The following is a 22218-nucleotide window of genomic DNA, read 5'->3' as shown; positions in this document are numbered from 1 at the left end:
GGCACACATACTTACAAAAAAAAAAATGTATAAATGGACTCGAACGCTAACACTTGAGCAGACGCTTAAGCAGACGTCAAACTGGGGGAGTACACAAAATAGGAAGTCTGGACATCCGGTCAACAAATCAAAACAACCGTGCCACACGACCCAAGCCTCCGTGAATGACAGTTAGCGGCACAGCTTACCCTTTAGGACTTCCAGGTTAGCATAATCCAAGGAAACGGCTTCCACCTTCGAAACCTTCTTCCTCACTACCATGGTTGGGCCAAAATAATCGGTGTACTGCCGTGAGTGAAGTCAGAAGAAAATCACAGCTGAGTAACCATCGGTGATCGTAGTTAAGAAGACAACAACTATCGCCAAAACTGCAACTGGGTAATGACAAATAAAGCTTGCGCCACTCATGTCATTATACAGCAATTACGGCAGCTATACTGCAAAACCTGCTTCGCGTTCCACGTTTATGTCGTTTGAAATGCTACGGTTCTGCATGGGAATAAAACGCTGTGGAATAACCATTCTACACATTCACAGACTGGATAAATCAACATGACATGCATTTAGCAGCAGGAAAAAATGCGGATCACGTGGTTACAAAATTTGAAATTATCGCAATTTTTACTCTTTTCAAAAAGACTATTTCACTTCCCTTTGGTTACAAGAAGGATAACGAAATTATTCGTGAGGTGTTACACAGGTATAGCATGTTAGCTCACAAACCGGCAAAATCTGAGTGGGAAAACAATTCAAAAATGTAGGTTTGACATGTGGACTCACCTAATTTAAGACAATTTCAATCGAAGCAAGTGCGCACCGGAGACGACACTTTCTATTCACGTTAATATTGCAAATAGGCACAATTAAGTAAGTTAACCGCGGATCATAATTTTTGCTGTTCCCCCTTAAAATACACGTGTGGAACGTCAATTCCGGATACTACTAGAATCCGCCTTAAAACGTTCTTATTGGGTAGTAGGGCTGTCCGCCCACCGTTCAGGCCTTTCTATTCGTGAAAGGAGATGTCTATCAACGTTGGCCTTTTCCGTAGACAAATCAACATGGTTATGTGGTTCTTCCCGCCCCCCCGTGAGAGGGCGGGCCACTGTCTAGCCACGCCTACTCAGTTTGTTTCCACGCCCCCATAACTAACTTGGGTATATGCTAGAAATCAGAAAATTTCGGGAAAAGTCTCACAAAAATATATTGATTCTGCAATGAATTAATAAAACGGAAACATGGAGGGAATTGCTGACACGGAATAGGCTCCGTTCTGACTTCCAGTCATTTTCTCTGCCGTTTGCTGGGTAAGATTTTTTTTTATTTTATTATTTTTTCGATTAACTTGTTTTTTCGTTTAATTAGGAAGAAATTAACATATGTTCTTTTAATCTGCACTACGATGTGTATTATTGACCGTAAGTAATTGTCTTCAACCAGTACTCAATCCAAAAACAAGTCGTAGAGACTTATAAAAACTTTTGTATTTTTTTGGGGGGGGCACACGGTGGGAAAGTCCGTCCATCCATTGCTGCAGTTCATGTTTGAAAATCATTTACTTTGTTACGTCGATGCGAAAATTATATAGACAATATATAACTAGTCTTCTACTAAAGAAAAACTATTTTTTCTTAAATAATTATACTGTCATACAGTTATAGGTCAGATAGGTATTTTCACTTTATGCGCTTATGAAATACATTAAAAGTATTTCAAATAAAACCAGTTAGACGTTGTTTAATTAATATAATTTGTTAATCTGCAGTTTAAATCGTTCACAGTTAACGTACCGTTCCTCTTATTTAAACGTGTTTGGCTATTTTTATTTGCCTTACAGTAGCTACCATAATATGCTCCATGTGGTACTATAAATTTAACCAAATTATTCATTTTGTTTAGTGGATTTTTTGCTTCGCATCGGTATACAGCTGAATCCCCTGTAGTGTATTGTTATGTGATATATGTTTTGAATAACAGCCATACTAGTATGTAAAACTAAACCGATCTATTACTTACTCTAGGTTACGTACATTAGATGTCTAGTTATCTGTAAGTTCTATGAAGTTACAGCATTTTCTACTGCATCGTAACTAGATTTCTTTTCTTTTACAAAAGTAGTATATATACAAGCTTTCTGTATTGTTATTGTCTGTAAAAATGGCGGTGTGATCTGCCATATTGTGGATGTTGAACATCTCTTCTAGCTTGGGTGGGTGTCAGGAGATCTGACTATTCTCACAGGAAGCAGACTAAGATACAAGTGCAGCCACATGGCTTTGAAGTTGTAGTATGACTCCCTCCGCACACGCAGCAAAGGAAAGATGGAGGGAGGGATGGGAGGTGATGGGTGCCATGGTTCTCTTGCCGGGTGGAGGAGGGGGAACCGGAGATGTGCTATTTTAAGAACAGCGGCGGTTCCCAGCTCAAAGAACACAGAGAGAGTTGGTTTGTCGGCCCGAGCATTTAAGGAGTTGGCAACTCTTGTCATCCTGCCGGTTCCTTCTGGAAGATCTGCACTTGCCTCTGGCCTCCAGGAGAATGAGAGAGTGAGAGAACAGTGACATAGCTTTAGCATGAAGTGACAGTGGAGAGCTATCATGCAGGGGTCCACCCGCAAAGGATTCTGGGAGGGAAGATCAGTATATGACCAGCTTCCAAAATATAACAATGACCAGCCGATTTTACGATTCTACTGTAAGGAAACGGCTGAGCTTCACTGCAGCACTAATTCATGGCATCATTTAGGCACATTTCATCGCTGTCACACAAGAGATTTATGCAGACATTCTAGTTTTCACTTCTATTTAAATACTACAAAAACTGTTATAGGAATATATTTAATTACACTCTAGATATTTGGTCTTTTATGTAGAAGGCTGTGATGAAAGGTTGTTGCAGCATAAAAGACTCCATTTCTCCTTGTCCTCTATCTCAGTGTTTCTCAGCCTGATCCTTGAGGGCCCCCAGCTCCAGGTAGAAAGCAAAAATGTGGAGTGTCTGGGAGAGAGCTGTATCCCAATCCAGTCCTCAGGGGCTCACAGTTTGTCCATGTTTTTGCTCCCCCCCCCCCCAAGCTCTCTGCCAGACAGTCCATGGAGTTTGGAGGGAGCAAAATCGTGGACCATCTGGGGGTCTGCAAGGACTGAATGAGAAACGCTGCTCTCGACCTATACGATTCCTCCCACTGTTTTCTCTGCCTGACCATCAGCTCTCATCATGCTGTCCTTTGTCTCTTCCTGTCGTCTCCACACAATTTTGGGTAAATGAATGGCTTTCGGGAGCAAAATAGGAAAACCATCAGTTAGGATCAATAATAAAAAACGTCCTTAATTAGACAAACTAAAAAAAGTTTTAGAAATGTTTATACTTTTATGCTAGAGCGGCACAGTGGTGCAGTGGCTCTATGTGTGTGGAGTTTCTATGTTCTCCCCATGTTATCATGGAGTTCACCCCACCCACCCACAGCCTATAAAGGTGGAGTTACCAAATTGTCCATAGGTGTGGATGTGTGTGTGCCTGTGATGAGTTGGCGCCCCATCCTGGGTGAAGGTTGACCTTAAACAGAACAAACATGCACATAAGATGGATAGATGGACCTTTTTACTAACACATTTCAAATGAACTAGATTCAGTGTTTTTGTTATGTTTACAGCTTTGGGGAGGGGGGGGGGGTGACAGACGGACACCGACAGGATTCATGGTGTTCATGTGTTTCTTTTAATGACAGCAGTCAATATAACAACTGAACTAAACTTCAGAACATTTCTCTTTATGACAATTATCCATCCTGGGAGCTTTTAAAGAACGCAGATATTTTTGTCTGCTTTTCAGGTGGTTGACACGACGCATTTTCCGACACACGTCTCTGTCCGCCGGTAGGAGCACACTCACCTGTGCCATGTGGATTATATTAGGCGGGGCGGCCCCCTAATATAATGGTAGGGGAAACACTGAGACTATAATTAGGTATCTATATAAAATAACAAAGTTAATCAAGTCAAGACAACTATTACAAAGCAACAGAAATTCCTCACATGCGAAGCACATATATTACAACATCAGATAACAAATAAGGAAAACGACCAATAAAACTCACAAAGCCAATAAGAATACTTATCCTGACGCATTTAAGATACTAATGGCCGAGGGAATGAATTACTTTCCTCCCTGGCCAGAGGCACTCTGTAATGTTGTCCTGATGGTGGTAATTGAAATAACTGGCAGAGCTCATTTCAAGTTAAAAAAATCCAGAAAAGGAAACAGATGACGGTCAGCTTCTCCATTATATTGTCTTGCCTACTTTGTGAAACTGAGCTCATGGCATCGATCTGCCTAGAACCTCTTTGTGGATGCAAGCGGGCCATGTCAAAGGCCTTCATTTGAGGAGAAAGAAGCCGCTTGGACCAGGCGTGCTCACAGCCAGCGTTCACTGTACCGTCACAGGGGAGGGGCAGCATGGCCGAGTGCGAGGGGCACAGGGCCCAGGCCGACTGGAAGGAGAGGTGCATCGCTCTGGAGACGCAGCTGCTCAAGTTCCGGGTGCAGGCTAGCAGGATACGGGAGCTCCTGGCGGAAAAGGTCGGTACCCTCATCCTGACGTAATGAGACCCCGGTACAGAGTGTGGATCCATACCCAGTTCTCACATATTTAACAAGCAGAGCTTAGTAAGATTGATTTTTCATTCCTCCATTATGAAATGAAATACTAGATTCATGTGTATTTTTTTCAAGTGCTTCACTCTGATTGGTTCCCACCACTCGACATAAAGAAATTTTTAGAAGTGCATTGGTATTTTTACGGAAGTATTCTTAAACAATAATACATAAACACCATTGCAAGGCTTCCCAGCCACTGTTTGTCTGAGGCAGCTCTTGTCGTCTGGCTCACTGTGAGTAGAGTCGGTTCTGTGTTTGTGAGGAGACGGCGGCAGCTCGGTCGACCCTGAGTCCTGAAATCCTAAGACGAAAGCAAAAGAGACAAAGCGAGGGAATAGACGAAAGGAGAGTGGCGAGCGAGGGTTCCTGTAATAGCCTGGCTGCCCTGGGGACTCCGGTCTGGGTTTGTAAACAGTAAGTGCGGCACTCAGGAAGCGAGCGAGCAGAGGAACGAGCGAGGGCAGCCGACCCTCTCCTACTGCTCTCCATTTCTGGTGGTGCGGGGGGAATGTGGGTCACGACTTTTCCTTACCCTCCCCCACTTCGTCGTGTCCTTTTTTTCCCCCTGTTTCTGGAAGAGCAGAAGCCCCACAGATTCGCAAAGACCGGTCAGACATGAATCCCAGCCCTTGGAAAGCTTAGGCCATGCATTCGAGGGCAGCCGGTGAGCATTTTATCTCTGGGGGGGGGAATTTGCCAGTCCGTAGAACTATCTCCCATCATCCCTCGCACTAAATCACAGCACTTCCTCAGCCCCTCACACAAAGGGGCAGTGTGTTATTTATTTTCACATCTTTGTACGTCTCTTTTTTCCACCCCCCGCGGCCAGGCAATGGTATCTTCCGGAAGGTTCCTGTTCACTGCCAGAGCGGCAGTCAGTCAGTTCCTGGGGGGCCGACCAATCTAACATACCCAGGTGTGGGGCTCCTTAAACCCAAACAGCCACATTAATTCTTATACTAATGTCCTGTTGACCCTGTAAATATTAGGGGGCAGTGGTGTGGGGTCCTTCAGGGTTGTGATGCCCTCAGAGACAGAGACAGCGGTCCTATTCCGTACCCGCCTTCCACAGCTCCACCCACCCACCCAGTTCAAAGGGCTGCTGCTGCATTCGAGTCAAGAAATCTGCTACGATTTAACGTTCCTTGTCTCTTCCTGCCTCACACTCTCTGATTGGTTCCACATTTCAGTTGCATGCTGCTGCGAAAAAGACTGGAGATGAGGAAGGGCCCACACTGGCCCCCTAGAACCTCTGCCCCCCTCAGATCTCCACATAACTGCATGGAGTCCCGGGAGATTCCCGAGTCCCCTAAGCTGTCCACGTATGTGACCAAAACGAACGTAGATTTAGCCTAGGAGCTACAAAAACAGTGCTAGCTGCTGAACAGAAGTCCTGGAATGGCTGTGGAAAGGTTGAAAAATGGAAGCAACTGATGCTTTCCTCCCAGAAATAAGTCAAACAGAACCACAGTTTATTCCTCCGCATAACATGACAAATGTTCCACCCCCATAAGGAAGGAAAGGGACTGTTTTTATCTGTCAGCTTTCTTTCTACCAGTTACTATGATTTAGTGCTGTCAGACATACAAATTGCACTACAGCCAGAATCTGTTTGTCATTGAAAATAGACTTGATTTTTTAACCAGTTACTGCACTGTTTCTTTGGCGTGTGATGGATCCTACTATGGAGCAGATCTGCTTTCCATTTTCCGGCTTAGATGAGGTGCTGTCGAGGCTCTCGTGGATGTGCAGATTTCTCTGGGAGCTGTGATCGTTATACCGACCTCAAAAATGCTACGTGTTTTCCCTCAGAGTTGGACTGAACAGATTTTATTTTAGGGCTCGCTTGTTTTACATGGTTTACAAGGACATGGGGCTGTTCTGTGTGAGGGTGACTGAGGCAATGCCTGATGGAGCACGCATGTTAGCAAAGGTCTGCTCTCCAGCTTTTATGGTGCCTCGTGTTCCTGTCATTGATGATCTCGCTGCCCCCTATCGGTTGCACTGGCAAACATTTGGTCCCGGCTCATGTGGCAGTCTAAACTCGCATTCAATCGAGCTACACAAACTTAACGGAGACGTGCCCCAGAGTATCAAACAGGGAGGAGACGCCGAGGATGCTCAGTACGTGATGATCAGGTTCTGGGCTCTGCAGTATTCCTATTCCGCGTGGTCAGCAGGGGGTCAGCTTACAGCTCCGCTGTTCCTGGGGGGGGGGATCCTGTAGCTTTGCTGAGCGTGGTGCAGCACTGTCACTGCAGCCTGTTTGTGTAAAGGATGAGTGGGTTTTTTTTTGGGGGGGGGGGGGGCACCTTTGGAGCCGTGTGCTTGAGGTCAGCAGCCAGCCTTTGATGGGCGGCCAAACCACGCAGACCACAGAGTGGCTTTGTGCTCTGGGTGTGAGAGGGGGGTGCGGGCAGGATGCTGGTTAGGCCAAGGGCGGGGCAGGAATGCCAGGAATGGAAAGGAGGTTGGGAAGGGGTGCCTTGGAGTTAAGGGAGGCGAAGACTTTCATATGAGCCGTTGTGAGATCGGGTTGACTGTCAGGCAGCAGTCTGGGAAAAGGGCCCTCACACCTGGATGCAAATCTCTGAAGTGTTATAAGTTCTCACTACTGCTGTGCACATCTACCCGCCTACACATACAATCTGGCAACTGGAGTCCACTAGTGAAAGGGACAAATAACAAGGCACTGCTTTCCAGTGGCACAGATATAGCAATAGGCTCGGAAGAACTGGGTAATTACAGAGTCTCATTGCCCAAGGGACTGCATACGAAGGCCTTACTGCAGTGGATCTGGCACTAAAGCTTGCTGGATATGGGTCTGGAGAGCACATCTTGTTACGTGCCTGGCCACGTCAGTGCTCGCGCTCAGTAGCGTTAAACAGTTCCACCAGATCTGCTTCTCTGATGGCCAAAGAGCCGGAATTCCAACTACAGTAGTTATGTTTTCACCTGGAGTTCAAGCAGCCGAACCCCTGCCCCGCAGGCCTTTCACCGAGCCACGTTCTGGGGTCTGTCCGTTATGCGTTTGGGGAGAGATTTAGTGAAAGCAGGAAATACCTTTCAGGTCCTGGAGGTAAACACACAAAGTACTCGCTTGTATGTCCAGGCAGCTCTGGCCCCTCCTTGAAACAGAGGCAGGCTTTGTAGGTTTTCGTGGGTCCAGCTGGCATACTTCGCAGTGAGGATGGAGGGACGTTCTCTCCTCTATTTATAGCCAGGTTTATCTTCCCAGCTTCTCCATTCTGCAGTGCAGCCCGTCCACGCTTCAGCGCCAGACCCACCCTGTGCCTGCATGGCTCTCAGCCTGGCTATTCAGCTCATTAGCCTTCTTAATAAAGACCCTTCACTGCTGCTTTGGTTAAAATGCCTACGAAGGACTGACGAAAGTCAGTTTGGAACTTCTGGACCTTACACTCTGTACATATGGTTCAGATGTAAACACACTTGCACGGAGTAATGCTGCTATTAACGTCAACTTGAAGTTCCTTGTCTCGTCTTCCTCTATCTGACAGTGGGCTTTTGTGTTGGGCATTAATGAAGTTGTGTACTCCCTCACTGATGCCCCCTCCATAAAGGATGATGGCTCTGTAAGCCAACCCTGGACAGATAGAGGTCCCTTAGTGATTGAGTGCAGATAGGAGATGATTGTCTGATAAATAATGTAGATGAGATAAATGCATAGTCCATGGGCTGTAATGTGTTTGTCGTCATACATAGTGTTCTGCTGGATGCTGATTGGTCACATAGCTTCTTGCTGTCCCTGCCCCTCCCGTTTCCACTTCTCAGATCCTACCAGCCTCCCTTCCCTCAACCATTATTCCGAAATCTTACCACCTTACTTCCCAAAAAAGTTTCAGAAAACTTTGCCAACAAGCTGCCCATAAAAATACCTTCTGAACACCTGCTTCTTTAAAATCCAGGAATTTGTGGGGAATGTAGTTCCTAAGTTGGCCTCTTCTCTCCTGCATGGAAGCCCATAGGCATGTGCACTCCGTGTGCGTGTTTCAGAAACACCAAGCTAGCTCATCTACGATGCACCGTTCACATGGCCATGAACTCTGACCTCCAGGAATAATGATACCCTCCATGTCAGTGTTTCCCAATGCGGTCCTCTTGGACCCACTGATAGTTCATGTTTTTGCTCCCTACAGGGAGCTGGGAGGGAACAAAAATGTGGACTGTCTAGCAGAGAGCTCAGAGGTAGCAAAAACATGGACCAACTGTGGGTTCCGACAGACCGGTTTGGGAAACTCTGCTCTATGTAATTTAACAATGACATTTTTTGCTACCTTAGCAAGATTTACAGAGCAGGCAGATGGTGACCAGACTGGAATGCAAGTAAAGCCCATGTTCACATCCTTACCCCAGAAATGCCATCTATGCCCCTATAAAAAATATGGTGGCCTGGTTCTGGCTTTCAGCATAACAGTGGCCTCCCACATCTTCAGTGTTACTCTGCTATTTCGCAATGCCAACATCTGGATCTTAGCAGCATCTGTTTACTTTTGAAATTCTAGTCACATCCTAAACTAACCTTGATTTTTACATATTTAGATGCAAACCTGAAAACACCCACAACAAATACAAACCTTTTTCAACCCCACCATGTGGCTGTGTGGTTGGACAGTCACTGGTTCAAGTCTGGCTTCCCATACATCTGGGATGTCCCCTTTTTGGGCCCCTGTCCAGGCAATTTTTAAAAAAATCTACGGATTGTCCGTGCTTAACGCTGCAACCTGTGTGACCCCAATGTTGTGCACACATGTACTTGTGCACATCCCTTCCTGACACACTGCTCACAAGTGATGTCAGCTTCTGGAAACCACTGGCACTTTGACACTGCATATTTCTTTTCGTGTGAACAGTGAATCGCGCCATTTGTTTGAAATTTAACAAGCTTGGCGTTTTGTAACTTGTATATACATATATTGTGTCAGTTGTGTAGATTGTTAACTGTTAAAGATTACTGTACATCTGAGTTTCTCCAGACGTGAATATTCGTATTATAGGATGTTACCGGAAATGTGTTGATATTCAGAAGTGCTACCTGATTGGCCAGTGAACATAGAAGCTCATTACTATTCATGAGAGATGTGCTACCTCAGTTGTTAGTGAACATGGAAACTCATTAATATTATGACCCCTGGACACTCCCCTCATCTCACCAAATATGATAACCCCACATATGTGGACCCTTGAGTAAGGCCCTTAAACCCCAACTCCATGGGTGCTCCTGGAGGTATGAAAGACGAAGTAGGTGAAAAGAGTTTCACCACCAGGATCAATGAAGTATCATTATTGTAAGATGTTTGCCTGTGGCAGCAAAACTATTAAACATTCTGAATTAACATTAAATGAATGTGACAACAGATGTTCTCTTTCTATGTTAAGGGACCTCAGTCCTCAAAAAGCCAGACTATCAAACCACCCCCCATGTAGAACATGGAGATATGCTTGTAGGGTTAGTGTAGGTCATTAAGGCAAAATGAGACAATGGGTGAGAGTGAGTAAATACTCACGTATTTACATAAGGAAGCCTAATTACTGTTTTGATGCTGAATGTTTGAAGCCATAGGAAAGACAGAAGTCTAGTAGGTAAGATGGTGTGATGTGACCTTCCTCATTGTCATCCTCGCTGGGGGGGAGGGGGTTCTTACAGATGCAGCAGTTGGAGAGGCAGGTACTGGAGGCGGAGCGACGTGCCCAAAAAGCCAACCAACAGGTAGGCATCAGCAGTGCTTGTGGCGATGGGACGGGGCACCTGTGCCTCGTGGGATTTTCACATGTGTTCTGTGCCCCCCCCCCCCAAAACCCCCCAGGTGCAGGTGATGGAGGAGAAGCTGAAGGCTGCCGACGTGCAGACCAGCGAGTGTGAAACGCGCCTGTTCCGCCGCTGCCAGGACCTGCAGTCGCTGCTGCAGGAGAAGGACGACATCATCGCCCTGCTGGAGCAGCAGCTGGAGGAGCAGGTGGGAACGAAACCTGACGTTATCGCCATTTTGTTAGCCAACACCTTTTTCCGCAGATGGATACGTATACTGGAACAATTAAAGTTGTTTTGTGGTATCTGACCCTTTGCCCCTAATACATGAGGGTGTGGATGATAAGTCTGCAGGGTGTAGGACCGATGACAAAGTAAAAGTCCCTTCTCACCTGTTGTAGAAGCAGATCAGACTCCAGGAGGCCAAGGTTGTGGAAGAGAAAGCAGCCAAAATCAAGGAGTGGGTGATGCTGAAGCTGCACGAGGTAAAGTCTTCCTGCATGCAATTCTGGGCTTTTCAGTAACCACCGAAACATGTAACTTTCTAGGTCAAAACGCCACAGATTAATAGACGTTAAAAGTGGTGCATGGTCCGTCCACAGCTGGAGGTGGAGAACGGGACCCTACGGGAGACGAACCAGCTACAGTTCACCCAGATCGCTGAGCTGCAGAAGCAGGTGCAGGGTGAGGCCACGCCCCCTTAAAGGGAACAGTCGTAGTAGCGGTACCTTGTCATTGTAAACTAAGCCTGTACAAAATGGTCATGGGAGTTTTACTTACAGAAAAATTTTCTGAGCGTAGAACAAAAAAATGATCGGTTCAGAGAGATAACCAATCAGATTGCAGAGGAGATGGGTCCTAGCAGTAGAGGAGGCGGGACCTAGCAGTAGAGGAGGCGGGACCAACCAATCAGATGTCTTATTCCCACCTCTTGTAGTTGCTTGGACCCACCTCCTCGACAATCTTATTGGTTATCTCTCTGAACCAATCATTTTTCATTCTGTGCTCAGACCATTTTTGTATAAGTAAACCCCCCCACTGCACTAAAGATGCAGTAGAAAATAGGACCGTAACCTTTATTGTAGACCTCTGTTCTGGCACACTGACCGCGATGCTCTTCACCCCAGCCTTGCAGCGGAAGAAAGCCACCCAGCCCAAACCTGGCGAAGCTCAGCGCCTCAGCAGCCTCACCTTTGGCTGCTTCCAGGTCCGTGCCAACAGCCCCCAGGTCATCACAGGCCCGGAACCATGCCGGCGGACCCTCAGCACCCGGCAAGACGGCAAAGATGCTGAGGATGGTGCCCATTCAGGTGGATTCTGAAGGCTCATTTAAGCTCCATTTAGATACAAAAATAAATACGCCCATTTTAAAAGATGTAATCATCTCATCTGAGCTATTGGGTACATGATTTCTGGTGGTACTGCTCCGTTTTGTCCATATTCGTAATCTTACAGAACATCTGCACAAATATGAACAAAACGACTGCGGACTGTGGACAGAAGGCTCCGTCATTATCCGTATTTAACACTGAGCATACATGAGCCTTAAACTGTTCCTCTCAGAGAACAATGAGTGCAAAAGCAATGTGAATAAAGCTGTGTGACCTTAAATAGTGAAACAGCATGAAAAAATGAATACTAAAAATATATTTAAAAAAAAGAAGCTAGAGAAGATATACTAGAATTACCCACCTTGACCTTGCCAGGATCCACCACTGTTGACCATTACTGCACATTCTATGTCTATATTAAGGCCCTTTAGTCCTCAAAAAGCAAACCCACTAACCTGTAGAATGACTATGTCCTTTTGTTTCTCCCCTTAAAGAGAAAAACACCAAACAGACACTGACATCCCCAGGGAATGACTATGATACCAAAGGTCACAAGTTAGTCCAAGGAAACACGGCGGATGGAGGATCAGACAAGATGTCAAGCTCCAAGAAAGGGAGTGAAGGGAAGCCTTTAAGGCAGGGGAGCCCTGAGGACGGCGGGGTGACTAGAGGAGGTACGGCAGGGTCGGAGGTCAGGGGAGTTAATTTCAGCCGACCGGGAAGCGAGACGTACCACACGGCATCCGATGACAGCAGCTCGCTCTTCGACGATGACCTGCAGCGCTCCGACAACCTCGAGTTCCGCTTCCAGGTCTCCACGGGGGCTGGAATGGCAAGAGGCGGATGGGGCACGGAGCGAGCCGAATGTAACAGCTCCTCCGAGGAGCTGAGTAAGCAGTTTCAGTCTCAGCGCCTCGACTCCTCATCATCATCCAGCGAGACTAACACCCCAAGCCCCAACCTTGCTCTCACTAATGCCGCAAAGCACCCTGACCCAGGCTCCTCGGCCCCGCCCTCGCCTACAAAGAAGCCCCCGCTAAAGCTGTGCACCCCCGATGCCTTTAGCGTCAGCGCAGCGCTCGCTAAGAAACACCTGAGCCAGCCTCCACCGAGCAGCAAGTCGCCGCACGGCCGCACACGTAACGCCATCAGCGTGCTCCGACCGCTGCAGCCCCAGGAGACCGACCTGGACTGTGAGCAGGATGTAGAGATGGCCCGGGACGGACCCTCCAGTACCGCCGGGGAAGAGATTGAATCTCCCATCTCACCTGCATTTGTGCCTGGAAGTAAACCTCCAACTCCCCCTCTGCACAGATTCCCTTCTTGGGTGAGTCACCCAGCAGAGGATGGTACATCTGCGCTCCTGTTGGGTAACAGGCATTTACGCAAATGAATGTGCATGTAGGTTCGTCCATGTGCTGTCACTTCCAGTCCTCTGCTGTCCGTCCCCTGTAGGAAAGCCGGATCTATGCGGTTGCCAAATCTGGGATCCGACTGTCAGAGAGCTCATGCACAGAACTTGCCAATAAAAGTGAGTGTGGGTTTTTCTCTCTCTGACTTAAGACGCATGAATCGGGTCCGGAGCGAGGCCCGTTACTGTGTCAGGACTGTGCCCTGCTGCTGCTGAAAGCTGGTTTTGCTTTTCCAAGGATATAACTGGACCCTACATTTTTATAGACCTATTAAATCTGGCTAAACGTCTCCAATTTATAATTATCCTCAACAGGACATAGTAACAATGCTTGGCACTATATCTGGCTAACCATGATTTCATGTCTGTAAAGGCTCCACCCCCCAGTCCTCACCCCCGGCCTCGGCCCTGTACACCTCCCTCATCTATCGGAACATGACGACGCCTGTCTACACCACACTGAAGGGGGTGAGGAACTCTGTTCTTGCGGTCTGTGTTTCTTGTTGGCCAAGTACCTCAATGTGCGATTGTGGTGTGTGTGCCCAATGCAGAAGGCCACCCAGCTGAGCAGCAGTCCTTTCTTGGATGAGTCCTCGGGCTCCGAAGAGGAGGAGAGCTCACTCTGCAGCTCACGTACCTCCGGGTCTGATTCACGCAAAGGGAGCAGCCCAGGGAGCCCACGAGCGCCCAAGAGAGGTACATATGGACACATGTCATGTAATCATGCCATGTTCTAAGAAACCGTCCATCTAACTGACAAAGTCCTCTGATCCTGGGTGTGTTCAGCTGTCTCCATGTCTTCCATGACATCTGAGAGTGACTATGCCATCCCCCCTGACGCCTACTCTGCCACCGACACGGAGTGCTCTGAACCAGAGCAAAAGCTGCCCAAAACCTGCTCCTCCTCTAGCGACCACAGCCGTAGTGTGAGTTATTCATCCATCCATCTTCTTTGTCTCCTTTATCTGCTTTATCTGCTTATCCAGTGAAGCGTCACCATCCGTCTGGTGCCTATCCCAGGAATCACAGAACACAAAACATTTACACACAATCATGTTCTCCCCTCATCCTAACAGTTAACATTACAGTATAACTCAGTGTTTCCCATTCCGGTCCTTGGAGACCCACAGATAGTTCACATTTTTGCTCCTTCCCAGCTCCCGGTTGGAGTGACAGGGAGCTTAGAGGGAGCAAAAATGTGGACTGGCTGTGGCTCCCCGAGGACTGGATTGGGAAACACTGGTATAGCTAATTAAGCAAACTCAGGACAGGACCCCTTTCCCCATACACTTCCTGAGGAGTCCATGCTCTGTAACAGACTGTCCTACTCTCAAGAGTGACCCTTTGGCTGTGTCTACTGTTTCTCAGGAACCACTAGAGAAGGCTGGCTACCTCCTGAAGATGGGAGGTAGGGTGAAGACCTGGAAGAGACGCTGGTTTGTCCTGAAGGCCGGGGAGCTGCTCTATTACAAGTCCCCGGTCAGTTTGGAGAGACCTCTGGTCTTCTACAGGCAGTCAGACACATACCCACAAGAATTTCTTGATTTTATAACCCTACTGAACTAATGTTAGTCAGCAGACGCAGCTGTCCTTGTTGTGAAAACAGTTAAGCATGTAATGCAAACAGTATCACAGACCAACACAGCTTGCACACTGCATGGGGAAATGTAAATTATGATTGTGAACACAGGTCTTGGTCAACTATATTACCGTTTCCACTAATACTATGAGCTGTTTTGGTGTCTTCCTTAAAGAGTGACGTCATTAGGCGCCCACAGGGTCAAATTGAACTGTCTGCCTCGAGCAGCATCGTTCGCGGGGACAACAAGCAGACGCTCCAGGTATTGATCCACATCTTCATCCAGGTGGATCCCCTGCTGTGCATCTATCATAGAGTATCACCCGTATAATTTCTAAAGTCCAAGTGTTTTCAACTTTAGCTGGTCACGGAGAAGCGAGTGTACTACCTGACAGCAGATTCCCCAAACCTCCTGGAAGAGTGGATACGGGTCTTACAGAACGTCCTTCGGGTCCAAGTGGCCAGCCCACTCTTTACCCAACCTGAGGTTCGGCCCGGCATGAAGGGACTGCTGACCAAGGTGACGCTTCTTCTTCTTCTTCTTGTCAGATGGAACAGCACAGTCCACAGAAAAGCACAGACGTTTCATTGGCTGCAAAAGTCAATGCACAGTTTTCTCAACTGATCTATCATATCAAAGTGCAAACTCCCTAACTGTAGCTGCTCGACTCTCAGGTGAAACATGGTTACTCCAAGAGGGTGTGGTGTTCACTTATTGGGAAAACACTCTACTATTTTCGCAGCCAGGATGACAAGGTACATGACTCTTATCGAGAGTTTCAAAACTTCAGTACCTCATATTTCTATCCTACACTATACTTTCCCTAAATGCACATGTGCTTGTTGTCAGTTCCCATTGGGACAGATTAAGCTGTGGGAGGGACGTGTGGAGGAGGTGGACAGGTCATGTGATTCTGACGAAGACTATGAATCGAGTGGGAGGAGCCTGCTGTCGACCCATTACACCGTTGCCGTTCATCCACGAGACCAAGGCCCCACATACCTGCTTATCGGTTCCCAGCATGAGAAGGTCAGAGGCAGTGTCCACGCGAGGGGGGAGGGTATTTTTCCCGCCAGTTGCTGTGGGTCACTCCTCATGTCTCCTGATCCTCTGTACGCCCTTCTCTTACAGGAAGCATGGCTGTACCACCTATCCGTGGCAGCAGGCACCGCAGGGGGCCAGGTGGGCACTGAGTTTGAGCAGCTGGTGGGCAAACTGCTTCAGGTGGAGGGAGATCCAGGTGACCAGGTCTTACCGGTTTCTTAAGACACAAATCTTTATAAGTCATACATAGCTGACAATTTAAAACACTTCCACATCAAGAATTTTACTAAACCATATCAGACTATAGTAAGGAACAACTAGCAAGCAGAGAAGGTCATATTTGGTGCACTACACAAGTTTCTTAAACACGCATGGTGGTGCAGTGGTTAGCACTGTTACCTCACACCTCTGGGTCCCAGATTCGAGTCTCCGCCTGGGTTACATGTCTATGGAGTTTGCATGTTCTCCCCATGTCGTTGTGGGGTTTCCTCCGGGTACTCTGGTTTCCCGCCACAGTCCAAAAACATGCTGAGACTGATTGGAGTTGCTAAATTGCCCATAGGAGTGCGTGTGAGAGTGAATGGTGAGTGTGCCCTGCGATGGGCTGGCCCCCCATCCTGGGTTGTTCCCTGCCTCGTGCCCATTGCTTCCGGGATAGGCTCCGGACCCCCCGCGACCCAATAGGATAAGCGCTTTGGAAAATGGATGATGGATGGATGGATTGATGGACATGGGGGCTTGTCTGTGAATAGAGACATGACAAGGTCTCGGGTCCCACTCAGGTCTCGGAATTTTGTCACAGTGCTCTGCTGTCACCACCCACATTTTTCGCTCAGCACAAATCAGAGCTTGTCCACATGTTCTGTTATATCTGTAAGTAACTGGCATCTTGGAGGCATCCAAGGATGACTTCTGCTCTAACTCCCTCTCTCTCACATATGTCCTTCCCTTTCACCCTGAGGGTGCTGTAGGTTCCCACATCTGGAGACACCCAATGCTTTGCTTCAGCAAAGAGGGCCTCTGCTCTCCCCTAACCACTCTGCCATCTCAGGCCTTACAAACAGAGGCCATTAAACTCTTCAAGGTAAATATCACTGATAGACAAATTAAAAAGCAATCAGATCTTTATACAAGGTACATAAGCTCCTCCTGATCTTCTTTTTCCACACAGACATGTCAGTTGTTTATCAATGTGGCCATAGACGCCCCAGCCATTGACTACCACGTATCACTGGCTCAGAGTGCGCTGCAGGTCTGCTTGACTCATCCGGAGTTGCAGAACGAGATCTTCTGTCAGCTGGTGAAGCAGACCAGGAAGAGGCAACCGCAGGGACAGGCTGGACCCTTACAGGTGCAAAGAGCCTTCAAGCAAGATGCCCTGAAGCTCATATCTCCAAATATGTATGTCATAACAGTTTTGTTATGCATCGATCTCTAGGGTTGGCAGTTCTTGGCGTTGTGTGTGGGACTTTTCCTTCCCCAGCATCCCTTCCTTTGGCTCCTGCAGGAACACCTCAAGAAGCATGGAGAGCCCAGGTGAGGAGACATCTAACTCAGTTGGTCTCAAACTGTGGGGCGCAACCCCCGGGGTAGGCGCCATACAATTTTGGAAGGGTCATGATGATTTTACGAATTTCCTATATGAAAAACAAGATCTTTATATGTTTTCAATCAGGACGCCCCCACTCCAATAAATTTTATCAATGGGGGACCCACATTTGGAAAGGGGTCATGAGACCTGACCAGTGTTTTTTGGGAGCCAGTGATAACCTGAGATGCACTCAGCGATGTACACCATCACAATTTGTGGCTATACACTCTTCCTCAGGACAGAAATTGGGAAGTACGCCATCTACTGTCAGCGGTCGGTAGAGCGCAGCCAGCAGAAAGGGGAAAGGGAGGCCCGCCCCTCTCGCATGGAGATCCTGTCAATCCTGCTGAGGAACCCGTACCACCACTCTCTGCCCTTCAGCGTCCCAGTGCATTTCCTTAATAACACCTACCAGGTACCCATACCATTCACATCCAGTCAATGACAGCAGACAGCTTTACCTTTACAGAGAATTTTCAAACTTCTAGTGTAGCAAGGATATTCCCACGTATTCCTCAGTCCTTTTCATATTTCCCAACCCTATTCCATATGGGTTTTCTATTATTAAATAATTAGTCAACCGTTTTTACTCGACCAAAACCTCAATGGCTTGGGATACGATTTATTAGAGATCCACTTTCATGAATAGACAAATACTGAATTGATAAACGTTTCTATAACCACAAGTGCCACTGTGGTTCCCACTCAAATCAAAATAAAATACCTTGAAGCCTCCCTCCCAAAATATAAATGCCCTGTGTTGGGGAATTTACTCACAAAAGGAATCTATTACAGACAGATGTAGAAAGTTCTGGTCCAGAAAGTACAAGTTCAGGCCAAGGTTTTGTTTCAGCCAACCAGCTAAGTATTCTGTGACTGAGACTCTTTATACTCAACTTGTTGGTTGAAATAAAGTCTGGAATTCTACCTTCTGGACCTGAACCTTCCACCTCTGTCTATAATGGATTACTATGGTGAGTAACTTCCCCAACACCGTAAACTCCTTGCCAGGTATCTATGAACAAGCAGTTTCTGATTGGTAGCAGGTTATTGAAACACTACAGGCACGGCAATGACAGGGACAATGAGTGACATATAGGCCACTGGCATTCAGGAATGGGGGGGCTTTTTGGGGGCACCGCAGGTGGTGGGTTTCGATGCGTCCACCACAGTGGAAGAGTTCCTGGGACGGCTAAACCAGGAAATGGGAATGAGGAAGATGGTGCATTCGGGATTTGCGCTGTACACAGACGACCCTTCTGGGCAGGACCTGGAGCACAGTCTGCAGGGGAACGTTAAGGTCTACCGGGCGTGCCTCTATATATACACAGTCAGACCGAATGGCCGTATAACTTTACCACTATTCTGACATGTGCCCTGGATCCTGCTTTCCACAACCATCTCAGATCTGTGACATCATCTCAAAATGGGAGCAGGCCTCTAAAGAACAGCATACGGGTAAATCTGAAGGCACCAGGACAGTCCGATTCACCTATAAGAACAGGTATCGTGCAGATGCTACTCAGAACGTGGCAACAGAATGTGTTCTTCGACCCAGTGTCCTACAAAGACCTCCCTCTGCTTCTGCCGTCACCCCCACCCCTCACAGGCTGTACTGTTCTCTCTCGGTGAGAGGAGAAACGGAACGGGAACGCCTGCTACTGGCATTCCAGACCAATGAGGAGATTGTGGTTGGGCGCTTCCCCATCAACAAGGAGCTGGCCCTAGAAATGGCTGCTTTGCTGGCTCAGGTGAGCAGAGGCTCCACCCACCGACCCTCCCTTCCCTAACCACCAGACAAACACTGAACCACCCCACTTAATGCCAGGCAACTACCGCTTTGTCATGGTTCATGGTTGGCACCACCAACATAGTGCTTCTCAAGCTTCACTCTGGAACTCTATGGAATGTCTTCAGTATCTGATAAGCAGAACATTAGCGACACCAGGTATTTGGAAGATCCATAAGGTGTGCGACCCATGTCTTCTTAACGTCTAGGTGGAATTTGCCGACTTTGAACGTCCCTTCTCCTTGGGTGGTTCAGGATCGCCTCAATCTAAGTCTAGCCAGACACTGAAACAAGCCATGGAAAGGTTCTATCCCAAGCACTACCGGCAGGCCTGCACAGAAGACCATCTCAGGTAAGGGTGGAGCATACTTAGGAAAAATGTATACATACAACATACAGCACTGTTTCCCAACCCAGCTCTCAAGGACCCACAAACGTTTTTGTTCTTGGTCTCTCTGAGCTCCTTGCCAGACCGTTCACATTTTTATTCCCTCCCAGTTCCCTGTACGACTGTCCGTGAGTCATGCTGTACAGCATCAACCGTAACACAATTTTTACCTCCCGCTGTACCTTCATCCGCCACTGCTACACCTAGGCAGTTAAGGCAACGTCTCACTGCACGTTGGGGGTCCTTGAGAGGCCGGAGCTCCACTGATTGCATCCGTATCTACCTGACAGTCGCCAGAAAGTGGCCCTTCTTCGGAGCGAAATTGTTCACCGCTAAGGTGGGTGTGTCATCTCCCTCAGTGGAGATGTGGAGAGCATAGAGCAGTAGCAGGAGGAACCTCTTTCTACCATATCATGTTGGATCTTTGCATGTTCACAGCTCATCACACCCTCCCCGCAGCAGGGCGCCCCCGTGTGGCTGGCTGTGCACGAGGATGGCATCGGCGTGCTGGATTATAAATCAATGGTGAGTTACAAGGGCATAGATTTAGGTATGAATGGTAGAGACATTTCCCTACCGATATTATGGAAGTACCCTGAGTTTAGGGGACGGAGGGTTCGGAGCTGATTTGGTCCGTACCAGTGTTGAAACCAAACCTTCACCCTTGGTGTGTTAGAAGCTTTCTTAAGCTGTTATTGATGGACTGTGGAAAAAATACCAGACATGAATTATGCCACCTGCAAGGTCTCCAATGCCTCATGTCTACACAAGAACCAAGAATCTATTACAAATGACAGAAGACCATCTTGGGTCATAGATAAGTACTAGATAAGTAGATTATGGACCAGAAGGGGTTCAATGCTCTGTTTGCCAAATTGTTTTCAGAGGCTGCTCATGTCACACCCATATAAGAACTTGATGACCTTCGGCGGTTGCCGTGATGACTTCATGCTGGTGGTGGGGCAGAATCTCGGCAGCAGTGCGGGGAAAGACAAGCCCACGGAGAAGCACCTATTTGGCATGACCAAGCCCAAGGTTAGCCCAGCTGGGGCACTACTGGCATGCACACCAGCGTCAGGTCACAGACAAACCTCATCAATTTTATGTAGTATATAAGCAGAAGTGGAAAGTTCAGGTCTAGAAAGGCAGTTGAGTCCTCTGTGACTGTGACTCTTTATACTCAACTGGTTGGTTGAAACAAAAGCTTGGTCTGGATTTGTACTTTCTGGACCTGAACTTTCCACCTCAACACTGCCTATGGAGTTGCCTTTTCAGTTCAGTTTGTGTCTCGTGTTTCCCAGATCCTGGAGATGACCCTACTCATCGCCAGCTATATCAACAGTGCTCATCAGCAGAAGGCTGCTGCCCACCACCTCTCTGCACCTGCCCTCCTGCTGGCTCAGCCAGCCGACCTCAAGAAAGAGCTGGACGGCAAGTCGCCGCCAGCCCCCAGCAGGCCCAGTATGGTGCCGACTCTGCTGTGAGGATGTGGGAAGGAGGCTGATGCAGCAAATAGCGTGTTTTCCACGCCAACATGACTGTCATGTGACAGAAGGCTATGTTCGGCTGCACCTGCCACTGACAAGTTACTTCCCTTAATGAACTCAGGAGATCAAATCTTTTTACTGTCAAAAGGTACGGCCATTCCTGCTGCTTCTGTGTTCAGCTGGGAAGGCAAGTCTGTTGCTGTCACCCCCGAGAACTAGCAAAAGCCAACGGGACAGGTGGTGGGCAGTGTGAGTGGGTCTGTCAAACTCACTGCCTTGCGCTTCTTCAGCTGTTAGCTTTTGTACGGCAAAAAACATGGGAAGTCTGCAGAAATACTTCTGAGGGACAATGCTGGGAATGAAGCAACATAAATTCAGTATTGTGCAATTTCTATTGCCTTTGTCCAAATGAACCGCAAAGGAACCAAACTGGGAATGCTGTCAGAATTCCAGATTAGGTTTCAATGTTTTAACAGGGCGAACTGTGCTTGTGTTTTATGTTTATATTATGTTTTTATTAAGTCATACACAGATATGTATATCATCGGTGCAGTTATTAATGTTACCGTGGTAACATCCACATGAACCAGGTGGTCTGCGCTTGTGCAAACCTGCTGTCAGATACGTAAGCTGGCACCCTACGCGGTCAGAAAATAGAATACCAATTTGTACCTTTGCTTGTCACTGGAGCTGTACCATGTAGGTAATTGTACCTTTTAAGGTACAGAAATGGACTATAAGGAACATTTTTGTGCCATTATGGGTCATTAATGTTGTTTGTACTTTGGAGTGTCCATTGCTGTACCTTAGAAGGTACATTTACCTACAGCTAGGGTACAATTGGCAGACCGTTGAGGGTACAGACCCAGTGAAAAGCAAAGATACAAACCGGCACTCTTTTCTGACAGTGTAGGTTGCATGGTACCCATTTGTGGAATTTGTTTCTGGTCTGAGCTCACACTTGTGACAGTGTTGAAATGGACAAATCAGGATTTAATTATCTGCTTTAATATTTATTTTGATATGCCAAGCATATATGCACAAGTTATTACGCTCACAGAATTACAGTATTTAAATAAACACTTGAAAAGTTGTTGAGTTTTTCTTAAACTTTTTCGTAAAAGTTATGGGGAAATCAAAAGGCTAAAAATGATAATCATAAGATGTAATCATG

General features: G+C 47.3%; 2 protein-coding genes across 7 annotated transcripts in view; one reads left to right on the top strand and one right to left on the bottom strand.

The window, feature by feature from the left end:
- Positions 1 to 821, bottom strand: part of thada (THADA armadillo repeat containing) — a 51732-nt gene extending 50911 nt beyond the window's left edge. Inside the window, exons 1-2 of the mRNA XM_049002702.1 lie at positions 781 to 821; positions 189 to 285 (exon numbers count right to left, since the gene is read on the bottom strand). Coding sequence (XP_048858659.1) covers positions 189 to 261 — 73 coding nt within the window. The 5' untranslated portion in view covers positions 262 to 285; positions 781 to 821. The remainder of the gene's footprint in view (positions 1 to 188; positions 286 to 780) is intronic.
- On the top strand, positions 255 to 22137 carry plekhh2 (pleckstrin homology domain containing, family H (with MyTH4 domain) member 2). 6 transcript variants are annotated; one of them, XM_049002705.1, is made up of 30 exons: positions 255 to 378; positions 4444 to 4578; positions 10322 to 10384; positions 10482 to 10631; positions 10825 to 10908; positions 11026 to 11107; positions 11551 to 11733; positions 12249 to 13081; positions 13210 to 13285; positions 13539 to 13633; positions 13717 to 13861; positions 13952 to 14091; positions 14534 to 14644; positions 14920 to 15006; positions 15106 to 15264; positions 15420 to 15500; positions 15595 to 15774; positions 15877 to 15985; positions 16761 to 16873; positions 16961 to 17140; positions 17228 to 17325; positions 17618 to 17795; positions 18525 to 18680; positions 18787 to 18884; positions 18990 to 19131; positions 19379 to 19521; positions 19765 to 19894; positions 19996 to 20082; positions 20443 to 20592; positions 20859 to 22137. In XM_049002705.1, exons 2-30 carry the CDS (start codon positions 4456 to 4458, stop codon positions 21039 to 21041), a joined length of 4359 nt encoding a protein of 1452 aa, XP_048858662.1. In that variant the 5' UTR covers positions 255 to 378; positions 4444 to 4455; the 3' UTR covers positions 21042 to 22137. The 6 variants fall into 6 exon arrangements, with proteins under 6 accessions (XP_048858662.1, XP_048858665.1, XP_048858664.1 ...); XM_049002708.1 differs by lacking the exon at positions 255 to 378 and adding an exon at positions 1151 to 1307 and having other exon boundaries at positions 17030 to 17140; XM_049002707.1 differs by lacking the exon at positions 255 to 378 and adding an exon at positions 1151 to 1307 and having other exon boundaries at positions 20020 to 20082.
- Positions 22138 to 22218: the final 81 nt, after the last annotated feature.

This window comes from Brienomyrus brachyistius, unplaced genomic scaffold (genome assembly GCF_023856365.1).
Source record: "Brienomyrus brachyistius isolate T26 unplaced genomic scaffold, BBRACH_0.4 scaffold71, whole genome shotgun sequence".
Classification (NCBI taxonomy): Eukaryota; Metazoa; Chordata; class Actinopteri; order Osteoglossiformes; family Mormyridae; genus Brienomyrus; species Brienomyrus brachyistius.
This window is presented reverse-complemented; position numbering and strand designations above follow the sequence as displayed.